This window comes from Cervus canadensis, chromosome 9 (genome assembly GCF_019320065.1).
Source record: "Cervus canadensis isolate Bull #8, Minnesota chromosome 9, ASM1932006v1, whole genome shotgun sequence".
NCBI classification, from domain to species: domain Eukaryota; kingdom Metazoa; phylum Chordata; class Mammalia; order Artiodactyla; family Cervidae; genus Cervus; species Cervus canadensis.
The window spans coordinates 317,910-340,130 of NC_057394.1; the positions used below are offsets into that span (position 1 = coordinate 317,910).

Genomic DNA, 22,221 nt, shown 5'->3' on the forward strand with positions numbered 1-22,221 from the left:
GTTTTGTGTTGAATGATGACAAATCAATACTTTCCAAATTACCAAGACTTTGGGGTTTTTTGGCTGGCTTGGTTTGGGTTTTTTTGCTCCACCCAGTCTCCCTTGAGCAGCAGAGGGAAGCTTGTTTCACCACAAGTAGTGAGGGTTTTGGGGTGGAAGTAGTGCATTCAAACGAGAGCCCCCAACTGCCCCTTAGAACCAGAACCACCAGTTAGCTGGTGGGTGAGGGCCAGACTGACACAGAACTGCCAACCGCTGGCTCAGAGGTGCCAGCCCCAGTAACGCTCAAGGGGCCATTGTCCCCCCACAAAGGTCACCATAGGTGAGCGTGAGGATCTCACTGCCATCTCCGTGGTTCACTGCCCAGCGCAGAGAGGGTGGAGCAGCCGTGCCCTCATGCGGCGATATGGCATCAGGGCTCCCGGAGCAGAGTGGATGCACCACCGTCCAAGGGGCAGTGGGCAGGGCTTCCGGAGTGGGGCTTGGAAAGTGCATGGAGCACTGGAGCTGTAGGAAACTGGAGACGCTAGGGTGGAAAGGTGGAAGGGGACTTTGCAGATGAACTTGGAGGGGTGGGTCAGGATGCGCAGGGGTCACTGGCCTCTTCCGCCTGGGCCCTCAAGAGGATGGGCAATGTTGGCCTCATTGGGTGCCTGTGGGGGGCCAGGGGCACAGCCTGAAAGCCTGGATGAAGAACCAGTGCCATCCTGGGACGCGCTTGTTGCAGCCAGGAGCAGGTGGCCAGCCCTCCCTCACGGGGTGCGTGTGCAGGGCAGGGAGGCCTGATGTGCTCTCGTCCCCACAGGTGACCAGGCCCTGCAGCTACAGCCGCAAGTCCCACTTCGACTTTGAGGATGAGGACGTGGACAAGCTGGAGATCCGGTGAGTGGGGGTTCGGGGCTGTTTCCCAGGCGGCGTGCCTGGGCTGCTGTCTCCTGGATCCCTGCTCTGTCTATAGAAACTGGGCAACATCTGTGATACCTTATGGTGAACCATGTTGGATCGCAACCTCCAAAGATTTAGCTTCGGGCCAGGGGCCAGGCTTGATCACTCTGCCCCTTGTGTGGCAGAAGTTTTATTACAGTGAAAAAGGAGAGAGAAAGCTTCTGACACAGACATCAGAAGGGGAATGGGGAGTGCCCCCCTCACTAGTCTGATCAAGGCTTTATGTACTTTTGCCAGACCCACTCCCACAGCATACTCTTAAGATAGCAAGGTTAGTCAGAGGGTTCCTGTTAAGAGGAAAAAACGTGTCCTTGAGCAAGATATTGTTATATAATCATTAGTACAGAGCTTTAGGGAAAACATACCCTGGAGCAAGATGAATTGTTTTGTTGTATTGTTGTGTAATCATTAGCTCTAGGCTTAAAGAAAGTTAGTGTTAAAGACTGTTGTTATAACAACTCAGAGTTTAAGGTAAAATGTCTTATGTGACTAAGATAAAGCAATGTAGAAAAAAATGTTTGTCCCTTTCTCCTCCTAGAAGGCCCTGGACTCCTTATCAACCTACCTAAGATTTAACTCTCTCATCTATAGACAGGAACATCAGTTTTCTGGATCATTTTAACACAAGGATGCCAGGTGGTGGCTAGAGGCCACATGGTCTGTGTTCACCTTGCAGTGTCTTCCCAGGCGCAGAGCAAAGGTTCCAAGTCCCTCTGTGTGTGAGGCCTGGCCTGGCACACGGTTCCACTGCTTCGGGGCCCTGCGGTGGGGCCTCTAGTGCACAGCCCAGCATCCCTCTGGGCCTCGCCAGCCCTCTTGCCTCCCTGGCTGCTGCACCACCCCCGTGTCTGGGGACAGATCATAAGCCTGAGTCTGGGGTGGCCACAGTGGGTCTGACCACCATGCTCGTGAGAACCATAGGGCTTCTCCAGATGTGACACCGTGTAAGCTTGCTCTCCTGTGGGTCAGGATTTCCCTTGAAGCCCGAGGTTCTGACACTCAGTCGGGGACAGGCTGGGGTCTGTCCTGCAGGGCCCGTGGGGTGGGGCTCTGGGTGAGCAGCTCTCCCGCCAAGGGCCTGAGCAGCTTGGACCTCAGGCTTCAGCTGTGCTCAGAGTGGCCTGCGGGCCTGTCCTGCTCCAGCTCTGGGCTTCGGGGTTCCCGTTGCCTGGCCGCCTGGTCAGAGGCCTCGTGCTTTCTGCCTTCCAGGGTGGACCTGTGGAACGCCAGCAACCTGAAGTTCGGGGATGAGTTCCTCGGGGAGCTGAGGGTCCCGCTGAAGGTGCTGCGGCAGTCCAGCCCCCACGAAGCCTGGTGAGGTCCCCGCGGTCTGGCAGCGTCTGTGCTCACGGCCCTGGGTGCCAGCAGGCGGGCCCTCAGGTGCCCTGAGACCAGGACCCCGCCCCCTGCCTCCTGCCTAGACTCCAGGCTCCTGGGCCCACGGGTTTCGTCACCATGTCACAGGGAGAGAGCAGACCCCAGGTTCGCAGGCTGAGCCCCGACAGTGGCTTCCCCGCCCCGGCCCACCACTGGGGTGGGGGCAGGCGTAGATCACTCGCCTCACGCCTCACCCCAGAGCCTACTCACCTGCCAACACGTGGGCAGACGTTGGTGCTGTGCCCCAGGGAGCATCTGCCCCAGGAAACTGGAATTCCTATTTCAGTTCCCAGGCAGCCCTGCTTGAACAACAGCCTGCCCTTGGGATGGGGCTGGACGGGAGGCCAGCAGACGGTCAGTGCCTCAGTTGCTCGTACCTCAGGCTGCCTGGCATGGGAGCTCAGGGCAGCTGGGTGCTGCAAGGCCATGGGTGGGCCGGGAGGGCAAGGGTGTCCGTCAGGAGCACCGCTGGGTGCCCTGTGCCTGGGGCCACCCAGCCCATAGTACGAGCCCTCCCTCCCTACTAATGTCCATTTCTGAGCATCTTTCCACCCGGCGCTGCTCAGGGATGGCTGTTCTCAGGGGTCATTCTCCAGGGTAAATGGTTTTACTGCAGAGTCTCCTGCACTGCTCATGGCCATGTCTGTTCCTCCCACCCCACACCCCCACTTCTGAGTCTGTGGCTCTGTGATCAGCCCAAAGTGAGCGACCGTAGGGGCCACCCCCAATACAGACCCTTTGAGGGGATCAGGTGGGGGCCGCCCCAGGTGCAGGGACTCTGTGGGAGGGGTCGGGGTGGCCCCTGGGAGGTGGGTCCTGCAGTATCCGCGAGCCCTCTCACCTCAGACACTGACCCAGCCCATGTCAGGAGGACCACTGCAGCAGGGTCCCTGGGGAGCGGCGGCCTCATGCCACCCGTCCGTGTGTCCCGCACCAGGTACTTCCTTCAGCCTCGGGACAGTGGCAGCAAGAGCTTGAAGCCAGGGGATCTGGGCTCCCTGCGCTTGAATGTGGTCTACACGGAAGACCACGTTTTCTCCTCTGACTACTACAGCCCTCTGCGGGACCTGCTGCTGAGGTCTGCGGACGTGGAGGTACCTGCGTGGCCCCCATGGCCCTGCCCACCTCCACCCGGCACCTGGCAGCCTGCCCCCACTACCAGCCCTCAGCCTGGACCTCCCAGCCTGCCTAGTGCTCAGGACTGTCTGTGTCTCCCTTTACTGGGGGTGGGGACCTACACCCTACAGGAGAGCCATGGGAACCCCAAAACCCCACAGGAGAGCCACGGGAACCCCCACAGTCCACAGGAGAGCCTTGGGAACCCCACACCCTACAGGACAGCCATGGGAACCCCAAAACCCCACAGGAGAGCCACGGGAACCCCCACAGTCCACAGGAGAGCCTTGGGAACCCCACACCCTACAGGACAGCCACGGGAACCCCAAAACCCCACAGGAGAGCCACGGGAACCCCCACAGTCCACAGGAGAGCCTTGGGAACCCCACACCCTACAGGACAGCCACGGGAACCCCAAAACCCCACAGGAGAGCCACGGGAACCCCCACAGTCCACAGGAGAGCCTTGGGAACCCCACACCCTACAGGACAGCCACAGGAACCCCAAAACCCCACAGGAGAGCCACGGGAACCCCCACAGTCCACAGGAGAGCCTTGGGAACCCCGCACCCTACAGGAGAGCCATGGGAACCCCCACACCTACAGGACAGCCTCGGGAACCCCCACACCCCACAGGACAATCACAGGAACCCACACACCCCACAGGACAGCCACGGGAACCCACACACCCCACACGAGAGCCACGGGAACCCCCACACCGCACAGGACAGCCACGGGAACCCACACACCCCACAGGACAGCCACGGGAACCCAACACACCCCACACGAGAGCCACGGACCCTCACACCCCCAGAAAAATCACAGAACCCCACACCCCACAGGACAGCCACGGGAACCCACACCACACACGAGAGACACGGGAACCCACACCCCACAGGACAGCCACGGGAACCCCACACCCCACAAGACATCCACGGGAACCCCCACACACACACATGAGAGCCACGGGAACCCACACCACACATGAAAGCCACGGGAACCCCCACACCCCACAGGACAGCCACGGGAACCCACACACCCCACACGAGAGCCACGGGAACCCCCACACCCCACAGGAGAGCCACGGGAACCCACACACCCCACAGGAGAGCCATGGGAAACCCCACACCCCACAGGACAGCCACAGGAACCCCCACACCCCACAGGACAGCCACGGGAACCCCCACACCCCACAGGACTGCCACGGGAACCCCCACACCCCACAGGATGGCCACGGGAAACCCCACACCCCACAGGACGGCCACGGGAACCCCCACACCCCACAGGAGAGTCACAGGAACCCCCACACCCCACAGGAGAGTCACGGGAACCCCCACACCCCACAGGACAGCCATGGGAACCCCCACACCCCACACGAGAGCCACGGGAACCCCCACACCCCACAGGAGAGCCATGGGAACCCCCACACCCCACAGGACAGCCATGGGAACCCCCACACCCTGCAGGACAGCCATGGGAATCCCCACACCCCACAGGAGAGCCACAGGAACCCCGACACCCCACAGGACAGCCATGGGAATCCCCACACCCCACAGGAGAGCCACGGGGACCCCCACACCCCACAGGAGAGTCATGGGAACCCGGCAGGCCCAGGACGTGCGGTGTCTCTGACTGTGGCCCCAGGGTCGCGGGTGGGCCCTCTGCATAGCGGCTGGTACTGCTGTGGGCGGTGGGCGGGGCACCGGGAGCGGGCCGGGCGGGCGGGGGCTCACTTCCCGCACCCTGCCCCAGCCTGTCTCCGCGTCGGCGGCTCACATCCTGGGCGAGGTCTGCAGGGAGAAGCAGGAGGCGGCCATCCCGCTGGTGCGGCTCTTCCTGCATTACGGCCGGGTGGTGCCGTTCATCAGTGCCATCGCCAGCGCCGAGGTCCGCAGGACCCAGTGAGTGCCAGCCGGGCCCGAGGCCCTCTGGGGTCCCGGCCTGATGCGGGGCTGGGCGGGGCCCAGGCAGCTGCAGGCAGCCACGCGGACATCACCAACACGCTGGCTCTTCTAAAATTTTGCCTCTTCTCCTGGAAACGAGTTGGGGGGGCGGGAGAGCGGGGAGCCGGGTGCCTGGGGGCAGCTCAGTTCCGAGGTTGGGACTGCAGGGTGAGCAAGAAGCCCGGGTCAGGGGCCGGGTCCCTGCTCCCCAGGGCCTGCAGCTGTTCTAGGAGGCGGGCTCTGCTGGGAGCAACGGCTCAGAAAGACCCACACGTGTCTGTGGCGTTGTGGCAAGGCCACCCTCTGCCCCTGGTGCTGTCCTGTGCCCTAAAGACCAGATGAGGCTCTCGAAGTGCAGGGCCCGGGGGGCCCCGTGGTGGCTGCAGTGGTGGGGGGTTAGTTACACAGCAGGCAGGCCTGGACCCCTGGCTGCTGCAAGGCGTCCATTGGTCAGGGCAGCCCCCCACTCCCTGGACGCCTCCCTATCCGTGCTGTTTTCTAGGGACCCCAACACCATCTTCCGAGGAAACTCGCTGACATCCAAGTGCATCGATGAGACAATGAAGCTGGCGGGCATGCAGTACCTACACGTCACCCTGAAACCCACCATAGAGGAGGTGAGGGCCAGCAGGAGGGGAGGCCGGCGCCCCCGGAGCCCAGAGCTGTTGCCGCCACGCCAGCCTCCCCCGCCTCCCAAGGGGGCCTTGGAGCATCCCAGAGCCTCCCTCATTTTCTCAAATTAGAAAAATACTTCAGAAAGTCCGTCATTCCGCTCAGACAGGAGGACGCACGGGAGGACGCCTCCTTCCCCAGTCCTAGAGGCCGCTCCTCCGGGTCCCCTTTCCCGGAGGGGCGTTTCCTCAGAACCGTTTCACAGGAAACGGGTCCTTTGCAGTTGCGAGGACTGAGACTAGATTCCGGTTTGCTCTGTGAACCGAGCCCTGAGGGTGCCTTGTGGTGACCCGTGAGTGAACCCATGGGAGCTCACCCCCCTTGAGCTGGTGCTCCGTGGTCTGGCCAGGCCCGCTGGGACCTCCGCCCGCCTGGGCCCCAGATCAGCTCATGTGTGGCTTGTCCCAAACGCTCTTTGTAGATTTGCCAGAGTCACAAGTCCTGTGAGATTGACCCCGTGAGGCTGAAGGACGGTGAGAGCCTGGAGAGCAACATGGTGAGGCCCGTGTGCCCTGCCGCACACTCAGGATGGGCAGGGTGTGGGGCCAGGGTGCCTGACCTGCAGCGCTGTGGGGGCCACTCAGGCACCAGCCGCCACACTGCTCCAGGCCCGGCCCGCGGCTCACGCTGTCTGTGCCTCTAAGAGCCCAGAGGGGTCCTGGCCTTTGGAGGTCGCATCCCGTGGCCATCTATGGGCCCTTGGTCGGCAGGGGGGGCGGCCACAACGTGCCCCTCCGCCCTCCCTGGTTGGATGCAGGGTCTGGACTCCACAGCGCGCTGGTCCTGACCCGTGGCGGGAAGTCTTGCCTGAGGGCCCTGGGGGCTGCGGGGCTCTGAGCAGCCAGCTCCGCAGTCCCGGGATGGCTGGGTGCAGCCGGCACTGCCCTGCGCCTTTGCAGGAGAACCTGCGGCAGTTCGTGGACCGCGTGTTCAGCGTCATCACCAAATCGGGGGTGAGCTGCCCCACCGTCATGTGTGACATCTTCTTCTCTTTGCGGGAGGCGGCTGCCAAGCGCTTCCAGGGTGAGTGCTCGTGGGTCCCTCACGGAGAGGCCTCCAGGCCCCGTCAGGGTTAGGGCTCCGGCCGTTGCTGCTGGGAGGGGTCGGGCACCATCGTGGAGGGCCCCCTGTTTGCACCCCCAGCTCTGCCCCCGCTGTCTACTCTCCCCTGTCTATACCCGCCCCTGGGGGAGTCAGACCCCAGCCCGGCCCAGGGAGTCGCAGCTCCCAGCCGAGCTTTGTCCCCGTGGCTCCTGTTTTCTTCCCCGCCCTGGTTTCTCCCTGTGGCTCCAGAAGCCCAGGCAAGTCTGTCTGTCTGTCTCCACCACAGATGACCTGGATGTACGGTACACAGCTGTGAGCAGCTTCATTTTCCTGCGGTTCTTCGCTCCAGCCATCCTGTCCCCCAACCTCTTCCAGCTCACGCCCCACCACACGGTGAGTGAGGCTCAGGCAAAGCACACGGGGACTAGTCAACCAGACCCGCCCAGCCGCCCTGACCCGTCCAGCTGCCCTGACCCGCCCAGCTTCCCTGACCTGTCCCACTGCCCTGACCCGCCCAGCCCTCCTGACCCGTCCAGCCCCCTGGACCCACAGGGGTTAGGGAAGGTGCTGCTAGCCGAGTTGGGGAAGGTGCAGAGACAGCTCCACGTGGTAACTGAGTTATGGATGAGCCACAGGCCCTCAAGTCCTTATCTCCGGAAGGTGCTGAGACATTCTGATCTAAGTCATGTCATTAAAACCGTCGGATGGTATGACCAGGGCTTCAGCTGAGGGCTGACGCCACCCCACCCACCATGGGAAGACAGAGTGTGTCTGACCTTGGGCATATTCAGTCATATTCAGGCCAGGTGGTCAGCATGGACTTTTGGTGAGCATGTGCGCTCCCACCATGACCCTGAGCGAGGCCCACATCCTCATGCACAATGTGCCAGGCGGCCCCAGTGCTTGGTGGAAAGCCCAGGGTGATGGCCCATTCCTGGGTTTGAGTTCAGCCTGTGAGCGATGTGGAGGGCGAGGGGCCCCTGGGCAGGTCCTGGGAGATGTGGCCAGAGACCGGCCCCTTGGCTGGCAGCGCTGGGCGTGAGTGGCCCGAGGGCCCGCCTTTTCAGCAGTTCCCAGCCGTACAGGTGGAGGGTCTGCAGGGACCTGTGAATCCAGCAGGCTTGTGTTTAGCTGCTCCCTCACGGATGACAGGCACGACGGGACCGCTTTTAGGGGTGCGCTTCCTTTTATTGGTGGCAGTGCTGGGCTCAGCACAACTCGTCTGAGAGACCGTCACCTTCTTGTCTCTGGCAGGACCCACAGACATCGAGGACGCTGACACTTGTTTCGAAGACCATTCAGACTCTAGGCAGTCTGTCCAAGTCCAAGTCTGTGAGTCACTGACTTTAATTCTCTTTTCAATACAAAGGAGGACGTGGAATAATAGGATGAGGAGAGTCACCACCTGGCCTCCCCATATGAGGCTGTAAGAGCACCTTTTGGGAGGAACAGAGTAACAGCAGGTGGTGGTGGCATCCCCTGAAGGTGTGACGTCACCCATGGGTGGTGATGTCATGTCACCTATACATGGTGACTGTCCCGTTGGGCAGTGATGTCACCTGTACATGGCGACTGTCCCTGCAGGTGGTGACATCCCTCATGGGTGGTGACATCACCTGTACATGATGACTGTCCCTCTAGGTGGTGACCGTCCCCCATGGGCCATGATGTCACCTGTACAACAAGACTGTCCCTGTAGGTGGTCACATCCCTCATGGGTGGTGACATCACCTGTACATGGTGACTGACCCTACAGGTTGTGATGTTGCCTGTGGGTGGTGATGTCTCCTGTGCATGGCGACTGTCCCTGTAGGTGGTGACATCACCTGTACATGGCGACTGTCCCTGCAGGTGGTGACATCCCTCATGGGTGGGGACATCACCTGTACGTGGCGACTGTCCCTGTAGGTGGTGACTGTCCCCTGTGGACTGTGGTGCCGCCTGTGCATGGTAACTGTCCCCTGTAAGTGGCTGGCACTTCCACTGCTGTATGTGGATCTGCAGACGTGTGCCCTTGGCGGCAGACACTACCCAGCCCCACTGCACAGCTGGGCATTCTCAGCCTGAGCACTTTAAGGAAGTTGAGGCGCCTCCCAGTGACCAAAGCCTTCACACACAGCCAGAGGCAGCCCCTCCTTCCCCAGGCCCGAGCTCATTTGTCTCCCCTTCACTGGGGCTCCTTGAGACTGACTGCGGGGCCCTGAGGTCCACACATGAGGACCGTGGTGCGGGTGCTGGGTCCTCCATGCACGGGCTGTGACGTGGCCTGCTGCTCAGAGGTGGGCCCATCAGGCTTTGTCGGGAAAAGGTAGAGCCGCGACCCACAGGGGCTCCCGCCCCTGCCCTTCTCCTATGTCCACAGCCCCGCGTGACCCCAGCCCCCAGCCCTGCAGACAGTGGCCCCTGCCCCCCTACTGTGTTCACGGCCCCACATGCCCCACCCCAGCCCTGCAGACAGCAGCCCCTGCAGGCCAAATGCTCAGCTTTCTCAGAACCTAAGTGACACACACAGAAGCAGGCCCAAGCCCCATGCTCTGTCTGTCCGTCAGCCCAGCATCTGTCAGCCGAAGCAATGAGCGGGCCCCTGCCGGGCTGAGGTCCACACAGATCCCCTTGTAATAAAGTGACTCATGTGGACAGAGACCCCCAGGTTCCTCCTGCCGTTGACCTGACTCCTGAAAGTGAGGACCCCCCCCATCCCAGCAATGCATCTAGGAGCCACATGCCCGCGAAGGGTGTTGAATCGTGCGTGACAGGTCTCACCCAGGACCAGGACCCTGTGTAGTTGGCATTTTAAGCACAGCTTGAGTGGAGCCCCTCCTGTGGCGTGCGGCAGGTCTCTGCAGCAGGGGCGTGCCTGCACTCCGCACTGCTGGAAAGAGATGCCGGCCTCTTGTTCTCAGCCCCGAGCTGAGGCTTGTTGCGTCCACACTCCAGGTCTTTCAGGTTTGGGCCAAGCGACCTCAGGCTTCGTTTAAGTGACCTTTTCTGTTTTAGGCCAGTTTTAAGGAGTCCTACATGGCTGCGTTCTACGAATTCTTCAATGAGCAGAAGTACGCTGACGCGGTGAAAAACGTAAGTCTCAGCATCAGTTACACAGACTCCCAGAGGCGGAGGTGGGTGACTGGTGGGAGGCTGAGCTGAGCGGGGAGGCCGTGAGGGGCCAAACCTGGAGGTGGGGAGCTGGGAGGGAGCCGGGGTGGCTTCGAGCTCCGGGAAAGGGGAGGGTGAACCTCCACGAGTCACCTGGGGCCTGGCGGCTCTCTAGAGCAGGCGCAGCTCTGGGTGCAGCGAGACCTTCCCGGGAGGGGCAGGCTGAGGTGGGGCCCAGCCTCTGTGGTTCCTTGAGGGGCTCTGCCTGCCCCTGCGCTCAGACCCGCCTCTCCTCTGGCTGCAGGAGACGTAGGGTGCCCAGGCAGTTTTTGCAGTTTCCCCATAACTGTCTGCTTTCCATCCCACTTCAGTTCCTGGATTTGATCTCATCCTCCGGGAGAAGAGACCCCAAGAGCGTGCAGCAGCCCATCCTGCTTAAGGAAGGGTGAGGCGGCAGGAAGGAGGCTCGGGGCCAGGGGGCCTGCCCGCGGGGCCAGGGGTGTCCAGAGCTGCCTGGGGCTTTGGTCTGTGGCTCTGAGACACCTCAGAGCTGCACCCCTGTGCTTGTTCTCTGCTGAGGCAGAGAGGAGGAGAAACACCCGTCTGCAGGGCGGGGGTTGGGGGGAGACTGAACGGCCCCCAAGTAGTCAGAGGCTTCTGCCTGGTGGCTCCCTCAGCAGAGTGAGGGCCCCTGCCCTCCATCAGCCCCCCATGCAGGAGCGTCCCCCGCCGGGGCCCAGAGCGCAGGACGCAGCCCAGAGCCCCTGGCTTCCTACTGTCTTTGCCTCCAGTACATGCTTGCAGGGCCAGGGCCTACTGCCGCACTGGCTCTGGGAGCACCTTCAGCCCACGTTTTGAGGGCAGGAGGTGGGCTCCTTGTTGGAGCTCTGGGAGACCAGGGTTGTCAGCAACTTGCAACCTGAGGTTGACAGTTGACACCAACCCAGGGGCTAAACTTATCACAAGTAGAGGCCTTCATCTTTTGATTGTTAAATCCTGTCCCTTGGAAATAAGATACTGAAACCCCATAATCCGTATCAAATGTCACAGGAGTGGAAGTGGCGAGCTATTCTGATTTTGTGACTTTGGCCTGCGGGGGTGGGCAGACAGGTGCCCTGGCCCCAGCCCTCGGCCACTCACCCACCAAACTGGCCTGTTCACGGCAGGTTCATGATTAAGAGGGCACAAGGGAGAAAACGATTTGGGATGAAGAATTTTAAGAAAAGATGGTTCCGCCTGACAAACCATGAATTTACCTACCAGAAAAGCAAAGGTAACAAGACAAGGTCACTTTTTACTTGTTTTCACATATTTTATTCCAAGGGATCAGAGCCTCACCTTGGGCCCCGTGGGGCTCCAGGTTGCTTTTGGGGTGAGCACTTCCTTACATGGGAGGTGGGGGCTCTGAGAGGGTGGCCTGGGTGGCGTGTCTCGGGCTGGACACCCTTGTCCCGTATGGGTGGCCTGGTCTGGATGGTGGGCATCCCCAGGGGACTCGAGGCCCGTGGGAGCCTGCGGGGGGACCGGCCCCTCCTGGAGCTCATGGCGTGCTCTGCCGCAGGGGACCTGCCTCTCTACAGTATCCCCATCGAGAACATCCTGGCCGTGGAGCCGCTGGAGGAGGAGTCCTTCAAGATGAAGAATGTGAGTCCCGCACCCACCCCGCCCCACCCCAGGCCCTGGTCTGCTCCTGGACCTGTGAAGCAGAGAGCCCACCCTGCCCATCGGGTCGGCCAGGACCCATGGGGTTTCTCCCAAAGTCAGCTTTGGGCGGAGGCTGTGGGGCCCTCCATCCTGATGGGCCTCCCACAGGCCCACCTCTGCTGACCATCCGAGCGCTGGCACACAGCTTGGGGACCCCCGCTTTGCCTTTGCTCCCCTGACACTGTGGGGGCCGTGGGGGTGGAGGACAGTGCCTGGCTTCTGCCTGGCGAGCAGCGCCACACGCTGGGGAGGAGGAAACACAGCCACCCTGCCCCTCCTGTCCCCCTGCGAGCTCCGAGGGGGGCACAGGGGCCACACTGGCCGCCAGGACGACCCACTTTCCGAGGGGCTCGTCTCCGGGCGGCAGGTCCCTGCAGCCTCGTGTGGGCACCGTGGGGTCCTGGCCCTCCGTCCCCCCTCCCTCAGCTGTCTTCCCAGAGCCTGATCCGAGGGCTTTTCTGGGTTGTCTGTTTTTCTCAGAAAATCTGCGAACTTAGGTCCTGTTTATCCTGAGTCTGCTGCCATTTCTCTTCTCTAATTCTGTTTCTAATTTTTAAAATATTTTTTATATTTTTTCAGTTTCATTAGATGCATTTTGTGTAAGTCATGTGCAGTCTTTTTTGAAGGCAGATGGGGTGTAAATACTGATAGATAAAACTTGAAATCCTACACACGGTTCACTGGTCTTCCTAAGAGACCCTGACTGTGACCGGGAGGGTGGCGGACAGCGTGGGCCCCGCTGTCCAGCCGTCAGTGGGCGAAGCCCCGTCGGGAGTGTAGGCATCTGCTCAGCGGCCCCAGACTGAGCCTCTCTTCTCTGTGGCTTGTTTCCGTGTCCCGAGGGCTGGGTGGAAGGAGAGATGACCCCACTGGGTCTCCCTGAGGACGGTGGTGGCCAGGACACCCCTTCATCAGGTGGATGGAGCGGGCAGGAACCACCTGGCCAGGCGGTCAGCGCCTTGCGCTCTCCTCTGCCAGACAGTCGTCATCCTCAGGGTGCTCACAGGCCAAGTGGACGGCAGGCGGAGCCCAGCAAGGGGCCTCCGCATAGTCGGTTCCCCTTTATGTGTTGAGTCGTCATGGTTTATGGTTCTGGGGACGTTCCGGTTGAGCAGGATCCTGAGGATGGTCATCTGGAGCCCTTTGCACAAGGGACCCTCCCGTGAGGAGGGGTTTCATTTCAGTGTTCAGACAAGTTGCCTCCCATGCCCTTTGGGGCTCAGCGGGGTGCCCTCTAGGCTCTGGGCATCTGCGTCCTGTGTCCTCCGAGGTCACTGAGCACCCTCGTGTCTCGGGACCACTCCCCCATGACCATGCCGAGGAGGAGGACCTGGAGCTGGCTGGGAGCTGACCCCCTTGCGTGGGGGCAGGACCGGCCTGGGCCGACCGCGGCGCCCCAGACCCGCCTCCCCGCCTCCCCATTGTTGCCCCAAGCTGCTGCCGCAGCCCCTCCAGGCCCGAGCGTCCGGTGTCCACCAGTCCCTCTCCCGGCTCAGAGACCCTGGCCAAGTCTGATCCTCCCACCCCACGTCTGTCTGCCCCCGGCGCTGGACCCCTGCAGGAGGTCTGGTTTGCGTAGCTGCCTCCAGCTGTACGGGGTGGGTCTGCCTGGCCTCTGTCTGGTCTGAGGCCAGCCCCGTGGCCACAGAGGGTTAGTGCTGGCTAGGCGGATGGTCAGAGGCAGCTGCCCTCATCCCGCGCTGGCTCCTGACCTTGGCTTCCTCCCTGCCCCCAGCGCGATCTGAGGTGATGTCTTGGGCTGGGAGGTGGCCCCGTGGCAGGTGCGAGGGTGGTCCGCACCCTTGTCCTGCCCTGTGTGTGTCTGCACAGCATTGCGGCGCCCCCCAGGCCGGTGACAGGTGCCCCCAGGATGGGGCTGGGGGCAGCCCACTCCCAACGACCAGGGAGGGACACGGTGTGGAACCGTACCCTGAAGCAGCCAGAGTCGCTCATTCCATCAGGTGTAGAGTGATTCCTTAATGATAATAATTAGAAGAATTAGTGTGAGAAGTATTAGAGGAAATTCCCAATTTCAGAGTTCTTTTCTCTTGCTGCCTCCCCAGAGGTGTTCCCACGAGCTAACTGTAGGCCAGCGTCCTCCTCCACTTGCGAGACGTTTTCGAAGGCCTGGAGAGTGCAGGCCCTGTCGGAGGGCCCAGCCAATGGGGGGATTGGAACAGAGTGCCTTCCTCCAGGGTGTTGCCTCTGTCCAGCTGTATACAGATTGTGCAGTCTGCGGCCTGTGCAACAGTGCTTGTGTGGGTAGGGCCGGCCAGAGGAGCCTTGGCTATTCTCTCAGGAACCTGAACTCCAGCTCCTCTGGGAATCCTTCAAATCCTGTTCTGTCTTTCCTCTCTGAGCACACCTCCCCACCTTGCAAAGGCCACCTTGGACTTTGATACCCTAACTCTTGGCCCCCTGCGCCGTCTGACAAGTCCAGCCTGACAGCCCTCCCGGGGCCGAGCCTGCCGACCTCCCTGCTCTTCTGTGGGCGGCCTGGCTGTGTCTGCTGGGAGTGCCCAGCCCTGGCTGCCCCAGGGCCTTTGCCCCTGCTGCACACTGCCCCCACTCAGCTCAGTTAACTCCAGGTGGCCCATCCAATTGCAGCTGGAGGACCATTTACCTAGAGGTTCTCTCCTGACCCTCGCTAGCCCTCCTCCCTCACGCAGCCCCTGTGCCCTGGGTTCACTCTTGTCTTTGGCTGGCTAGACGCTCACAAGAGCAGAAACTCCGTTTGGGCAACTGAGTCCCCAGAACTTTGGACAATGCCTTGGACGCAGGAGTGTTTGTTGAGTGAATAATAAACAGGAACGGCAACAGAGGCTCTGAGAAGCCTCAGGGGGGACATAGCATCTGCCTGGAGGGCAGAGGAGGGGCCCCTGGCATGGCAGGCTGAGAGGGGCACCTCTCGGATGGACAACAGCACGTGCACTGGTCCTGAAGCCGGTCTGGGGATGCAGATAGGAGGCTGGACAGGTCTGCTGGGGCATGTCTTGCACAAAGTCCGTCTCACTCAAGGAAGAAGGAGGCCCAGGGAAGCTGGCACTTTTGTGTAATGGCCACGTCCACTTCAGCCATCCCGGGGGCAGGCTGGCGGTACACCTGGGGCCCAGGAAAGGCAGCGCCCAACCCAGCCGAGCAGGGCTGAGCCAGCCAAGCCTTGCCGCCTCACCGTGCCCCCATGCAGCCTGGGCGGGTTGGCACGGCCAGTGGCAGCCCTCGCGGTGCAGGCCGGGGGCTCTGCCGTGCGCCCCCCTGAGCCCTCCTGCTCTCAGATGTTCCAGGTCATCCAGCCCGAGCGGGCGCTGTACATCCAGGCCAACAACTGCGTGGAGGCCAGAGCCTGGACTGACATCCTCACCAAGGTGAGCCAGCGCAACCAGAAGCGCCTGGCCGTCTACCACCCGTCCGCCTACCTGAACGGCCACTGGCTGTGCTGCAGGGCCTCCTCGGACACGGCCGCGGGCTGCTCCCCCTGCACTGGGTAGGTCGTGACCAGTCAGCGCCCCAGCCCCAGCAGGGGTCAGTGAGGGGCCGGGTCCTCCATCCTTAGGGGCCGCTAAGTGACCAACATCACAACTGACCCTCCTCCTCTCCACCGCTCTCATGTGTCTGTGCAGCGGCCTCCCAGCAAACATCCAGCTGGACATCGACGGGGACCGAGAGACCGAACGCATCTACTCCCTCTTCAGCTCGTACATGAGCAAACTCGAGAAGATGCAAGGTGAGGCGGGGCTGGGGGGAGCCAGCGTTACAGCGCTGGAGCGGAGGAGGCTTCTGCAGGCTGGTGGCTGTTCTGGAAAGTTACTTTAGGAACAGTTTCTGTGGGTAATTTTAAGATGGGATTTAGCTTGCCGCCTCTGAACTGCAAAATTCTTGAGAAGGTCCTATGTCTTAGTAACTCCCATGCCCCCAGAGGGTTTCATTTTCCAGAGAGACATGAGCATGTGTGTGTGTGTGTGTGTGTGTGTGTGTGTGTGTGCATGAGTGTGGACCTTTTATGTTGTGTGCATGAGTGTGGACACTTGTGAGCGCATGTGTACATGAATGGACTGTGAATGGACAGTTGTGAGTGTGTGTATACATGTGTGTGGACCTGTGTGAGTGTGTGCACATGAGTGTGGACCCGTGTATGAGCGTGTGTGCATGAATGGACAGTTGTGAGTGTGTGTATACATCTGTGTGGACCTGTGTGAGTGTGTGCACATGAGTGTGGACCCGTGTGTGAGCGAGTGTGCATGAATGGACAGTTGTGAGTGTGTGTATACATGTGTGTGGACCCGTGTGAGTGTGTGCACATGAGTGTGGACCCGTGTGTGAGCGAGTGTGCCTGCCCAGCAGCTCCAGGCATGTCGATGCAGCTGCGTCTCTCTGGGTGTTCGTTGCTCTTCTTGCCCTACTGAACTAAGCAGTGTAGGTGGGACAAGTCAGGAGGCCCAGGGGCTTGGCTGGGCTGCATCACGAGAGGCAGATGCAGGACGGATCCCCCAGCCATGCCCTGGGGCCGGTGCTTCTCAGAGCTGGGGTCGGACAGTCTGCAGTGGGCCCTGAAGCCCCCCAGAAGGAGCCTGGAAACAAGACTGTCAGACTCTTGTTGTCCGCTGGTCTGGCCTGGAAGTGTCCGTGTGGCCTGCTTTGACAGGCATGCAGCTGCCTGTCCGTGAGCTCCGCCTGCTGTTCTTAGGCCCACCTCCCTCTGTGCACAGCGCCACACAGCGACCCCTGTGCCCTTGCCCCTGACGCACCCACAGTCTCACACCCCCGTGGCCTGCAGGTTCCCCTCCACCCAACAGCCTGTGCTCGCCTCTGTCTTTGCGATGATGGTCGTCTCAGAGCACTTCACCTGTGATGCACATGAGCCTTGAGAAGCAAGTCTGGTGTGACTCATCCCCACACCCGGAACTCAGGAGGCACTCGGCACCTGTTTGCTGGACGGGTGGATGGACGTCCAGCAGAGGGAAAGGGGTCTTGAGCACCTCGCCTCCCTCCTGGGCAGCAGTGATCTTGACAAGCAGGGTACACAGGATGTCAGTAGGATTGGGGACCGTGTCCCCCACTTCACAGAGGCGCCAAAGCACTGAGTCACTTTCCACGGTCTTCAGGCCTCTGCCTGGAACCTCAGTGCTTCCTTGAGGCCGACAGTCTGCCTTCAGAGGCTCTCATCCCTTTGGGATCTTGTCTGTGTTCGCCAGACTGCCCTGAGCACTCAGCCTGTGGGCTCCTGTGTACCAAGGCCGCTCCCCTGGAGAAGCAGCCTCTCGGGGCTTGGACGTGGCTGTGTCGCTGTCACCCGTCCCCAACCCTCACGCACGGACCCTGCTCAGTGCTCCCCGGGAGCTTGGTGATGGTGCAGCTGGGGCCTCGGGCGGGCGGGCCCAGAGCAGGGCTGGCAGGATCCCTGCTGAGGGGCTGGCGTGGGGCCCCGGCTGCCATCAGAGCCGTGCAGCCGGGGTCCTGGTGATGGTGACTGGCCACCCTATCTGTGCCCCGGGCACAGACCCGGTCATCTGGGCCTGGGGAGGGCTCGGAGTGACTCCAGACGCAAAGCAGCACTGCATGCAGGCCCAGGGCCGCCGTCCGCCCTGCGACCGGGTGGGCCTGACCTTCCGTCTCGGGGCGCAGACACTGATGTGTGGCTGGGCCTGTGGGTCTTTGTGTCCTGCATCACCTGGCCCTTGGGTGTCCTCCCGACTTCAAGTACCTTACCTCCGTTGTCACCTGGCAGAGTCCACCTCGCCGCCCTCTGGTCCTCAGGATGTGGCTGGCCCATCGGCAAGTCCGCATGTTGACCTGTCCGTGTCTGCCCTGTGCTTCTCCTTCTTCCTGGAGCTGTTTCATAAAACCATGCCCGCTGCCGGCGGGCATCAGCACGAAATCCAGCACTGCCAGGCTCGCTTTTGGGAGCCTGTTAAAGAGGAGTGGGTGAGCTTCCTGGCCTCCAGATGCTCGGGGTCTGTTTTTGGTCCAGTCACAAGTCTGGTGTCTGACATCGGGCTCAGAATTAAGACCTGCTCCCCCAGCCTAATCTTGGGCCCTCCTCCCAGCCTCTCCCAGCGTGCTCCTGTCACCCTGGCCGTGCTCCCTGACGCCCTGGGACGGTGCACGGCGCTGCCGCTGCCGCTGCATCACTTAAATCGTGTCTGACTCTGGGCGACCCCGAGGACTGCAGCCCGCCAGGCCCCTCTGTCCGTGGGAGTCTCCAGGCAAGAACACTGGAGTGGGCTGCCATGCCCTCCTCCAGGGGAGCTTCCCGACCCAGGGTCGAGCCTGAGTCTTCTGCCTTGCAGACAGGTTCTGTATCACTGAGCCACCCGGGGAGCCCCAGTGCTCAGCACACAGACCCTAATTCAGAGCCACGTTGGCATCCCCTGCGAGACCAGCTGGCGCATCGCCCACCAGGCAGCGCCGACTTCCTCCTCCAGGAAGAGGCCCACCGACCACCCTGTGAAGCAGTTCACGCAGCCCCATCCTAAGGCGGCCTGGGTCTCCCTGCCTGCATCCTGTCCCCAGCCCCACCCCCCATCCTCGGGGTCTCCCTGCCTGCACCCTGTCTCCACCCCGTCCACCTCCCCAGTGTGGTCCTTCCGTGATTCCCATCCTGCTCTCAGCAGCCCCGTCTCCCAACACGGCTCACTGAGGCTCGGCGCTTCAGTGACTTGCTCCAGGCCAAGCAGTTAGCACAGCAGGGCTTCGGGGAACAGAGGCAGGCTGACGCGGGCTCGTCAGCCGGTGTGTCCCCCCGACTCTGGTGCCCCCGGGTCTCTGCTTCTTTATCTCTTAAGTGTGGAACCGTCATCTTCCTCACACCGTGTTCCCTTTTCCCTTGAAAGTTTAAATCTGTTACCCTTTGCACAGACTCGTGGTTTTTCAGTAAGAATTAGGAGATTCCTTCTGAGTCAGTAAAGGCAGTGAAGCTTTCTGTGACAATGGTGATGACAGTAATAGTGATGATGGAGGTGGTGATGGTGATGATGGAGGTGGTGAAGGTGATGTGATGGTGATGAAGGTGATGGTGGTGACGATGGTGATGATGTTGGTGATGGAGGAGATGAGGTGATGAGGGTGATGATGCTGGTGATGAGGGGATGAGGTGATGAGGGTGATGATGCTGGTGATGAGGAGATGAGGTGACGATGGTGATGATGCTGGCGATTGAGGAGATGAGGGTGATGATGCTGGTGATGAGGAGATGAGGTGATGAGGGTGATGATGCTGGTGATGAGGAGATGAGGACATTAGGGTGATGATGCTGGTGATGAGGAGATGAGGTGATGAGGGTGATGATGCTGGTGATGAGGAGATGAGGTGATGAGGGTGATGATGCTGGTGATGAGGAGATGAGGTGATGAGGGTGATGACGTTGGTGATGAGGAGATGAGATGATGAGGGTGATGATGCTGGTGATGAGGAGATGAGGTGATGAGGGTGATGATGGTGATGTCAGTGGTGGTGGTGACGATGGTGATGATGCTGGCGATGGAGGAGATGAGGTGACGATGGTGATGATGCTGGTGATGAGGAGATGAGGCGATGAGGGTGATGATGCTGGTGATGAGGAGATGAGGCGATGAGGGTGATGATGCTGGTGATGAGAAGATGAGGTGATGAGGGTGATGATGCTGGTGATGAGGAGATGAGGTGATGAGGGTGATGATGCTGGTGATGAGGAGATGAGGTGATGAGGGTGATGATGCTGGTGATGAGGAGATGAGACGATGAGGGTGATGATGCTGGTGATGAGGAGATGAGACAATGATGGTGATGATGCTGGTGATGAGGAGATGAGGTGATGAGGGTGATGATGCTGGTGATGAGGAGATGAGGAGATGAGGGTGATGATGCTGGTGATGAGGAGATGAGACGATGAGGGTGATGATGCTGGTGATGAGGAGATGAGACAATGATGGTGATGATGCGGGTGATGAGGAGATGAGGTGATGAGGGTGATGATGCTGGTGATGAGGAGATGAGGTGATGAGGGTGACAGTGGTAGTGATGAGGAGATGAGGTGATGATGGTGATGATGCTGGTGATGAGGAGATGAGGTGATGAGGGTGATGATGCTGGTGATGAGGAGATGAGGAGATGAGGGTGATGATGCTGGTGATGAGGAGATGAGACGATGAGGGTGATGACGTTGGTGATGAGGAGATGAGGAGATGAGGGTGATGATGCTGGTGATGAGGAGATGAGACGATGAGGGTGATGATGCTGGTGATGAGGAGATGAGACGATGAGGGTGATGATGCTGGTGATGAGGAGATGAGGAGATGAGGGTGATGACGTTGGTGATGAGGAGATGAGACAATGATGGTGATGATGCGGGTGATGAGGAGATGAGGTGATGAGGGTGATGATGCTGGTGATGAGGAGATGAGGTGATGAGGGTGACAGTGGTAGTGATGAGGAGATGAGGTGATGATGGTGATGATGCTGGTGATGAGGAGATGAGACGATGAGGGTGATGATGCTGGTGATGAGGAGATGAGACAATGATGGTGATGATGCGGGTGATGAGGAGATGAGGTGATGAGGGTGATGATGCTGGTGATGAGGGATGAGGTTGATGAGGGTTGGACAGTGTAGTGATGAGATGAGGTGATGAGGTGAGTGATGGGTGAGAGTGATGATGCTGGTGATGAGAGATGAGATGAGGGGATTTTGATGCTGGTGATGAGGAGGAGATGATGTGATGATGAGACGCATGATGATGCTGGTGATGAGGAGATGAGGTGATGAGGGTGATGATGCTGGTGATGAGGAGATGAGACGATGAGGGTGATGATGCTGGTGATGAGGAGATGAGACGATGAGGGTGATGATTCTGGTGATGAGGAGATGAGGCGATGAGGGTGATGATGCTGGTGATGAGGAGATGAGGTGATGAGGGTGATGACGTTGGTGATGAGGAGATGAGGCGATGAGGGTGATGACGCTGGTGATGAGGAGATGAGGCGATGAGGGTGATGATGCTGGTGATGAGGAGATGAGGTGATGAGGGTGATGATGCTGGTGATGAGGAGATGAGACGATGAGGGTGATGATGCTGGTGATGAGGAGATGAGGTGATGAGGGTGATGACGTTGGTGATGAGGAGATGAGGCGATGAGGGTGACAGTGGTGGTGATGATGGTGATGTTGATGATGAAGTTTATGATGGTGCTATCAGTGGTGATGATGATGATGATGGTGATGCTCTGCATCCCAGACCAGGGTGAGGGGCCTCATGCTGGCTCACCTGGGCCAGGCAGCGGGAGTGCAGGACTCAGCTCAGGTGTCTGGGGTCAGATGGGGTCCTGGTGGCCACAGTGTGGTCTTCAGCAGGAGTGAGGTGGTCTTAGGAGAAGTTACCTGTTGAGCAGGTGGGGCAGTGTTTCCTAGAAAGCTGCCGGCAGCAGGCTCTCCTGACCGCCCTGGGGCTTGTGCGTGCCCCTCGTGGGGCATCCTCGTAAAAGGGGGTGGAACCCAGCACCCCTCCTCAGGTGGGGCTTCCTTGAGCACATCTCCCCAGACTAACCGACCCTGCCTGGCCCAGGCTAGGACAGAGCCAGCTCACCCCAGAGAGGGTCTGGGGCCTGGTACTCAGCGTCGGACCCTCAGCCTGAGGTCCCTGGCTGCTTCCAGCCCACGGGCGTCTCCGCAGTTCAGGGGCGACCTGGCTCTTGGCGGCTTCTGTTTCGTGTGCATTTGCACGAGCGGTTGGTCCTTCCTGACGTGCTCCAGGGGTGGCGTGTCTGGGCCCCCCACACTGACCTCAGCCCTCCCTGGTGCTGCAGAGGCCTGCGGAAGCAGATCCGTGTACGACGGGCCAGAGCAGGAGGAGTACTCCACGTTCATCATCGACGACCCCCAGGAGACCTACAAGACGCTGAAGCAGGTCATTGCTGGGGTTGGGGCCCTGGAGCAAGAGCATGCCCAGTACAAAAGGGACAAGTTCAAGAAGACCAAGTACGGAAGCCAGTGAGTATGGGGTCTCGGTGGTGCGGGGAGCCCAGGAGCACTGCCTTGGACCACCTGCCTATGGGCAGGGCAGGCTTCCTGCCTCCTTCAGAGCAGGTCCCTCTGGACTGTGTCCCAGAGCAGTGCCTTCTACCCCCACCCCCAGACCCTCAGGCCCCCAGGCCCCCTGCCTCCCGAACCATTTGCTTCTGAAGTTAGGCTTCCTTGGGCCAGAGGCCCTGCCTCCAGGAGCCACCTTCAGCCTCTCTCCAGGCTGGCCGTGGACCCCACCCCACGTCCTGGAAGGGACGGACGGCAGAGATGCAGACTGAGCCAGGCCACCTGCACTCCGCGCCACTGGCTGCAGGCGGCTCAGCCAAGGGTCCCTG

The 22,221-nt window shown here is 60.5% G+C and overlaps 1 protein-coding gene across 1 annotated transcript in view; it reads left to right on the forward strand.

The window, feature by feature from the left end:
- The window catches only part of RASA3 (RAS p21 protein activator 3), an 85,073-nt gene that overhangs the window by 60,799 nt on the left and 2,053 nt on the right, over window positions 1-22,221 (forward strand). Inside the window, exons 8-23 of the mRNA XM_043477394.1 lie at window positions 806-882; window positions 2,155-2,259; window positions 3,260-3,416; window positions 5,190-5,338; window positions 5,883-5,997; window positions 6,474-6,548; window positions 6,952-7,075; window positions 7,383-7,489; window positions 8,351-8,428; window positions 10,094-10,171; window positions 10,561-10,634; window positions 11,356-11,462; window positions 11,751-11,833; window positions 15,169-15,377; window positions 15,514-15,617; window positions 21,670-21,853. Coding sequence (XP_043333329.1) covers window positions 806-882; window positions 2,155-2,259; window positions 3,260-3,416; window positions 5,190-5,338; window positions 5,883-5,997; window positions 6,474-6,548; window positions 6,952-7,075; window positions 7,383-7,489; window positions 8,351-8,428; window positions 10,094-10,171; window positions 10,561-10,634; window positions 11,356-11,462; window positions 11,751-11,833; window positions 15,169-15,377; window positions 15,514-15,617; window positions 21,670-21,853 — 1,826 coding nt within the window. The remainder of the gene's footprint in view (window positions 1-805; window positions 883-2,154; window positions 2,260-3,259; window positions 3,417-5,189; window positions 5,339-5,882; window positions 5,998-6,473; window positions 6,549-6,951; window positions 7,076-7,382; window positions 7,490-8,350; window positions 8,429-10,093; window positions 10,172-10,560; window positions 10,635-11,355; window positions 11,463-11,750; window positions 11,834-15,168; window positions 15,378-15,513; window positions 15,618-21,669; window positions 21,854-22,221) is intronic.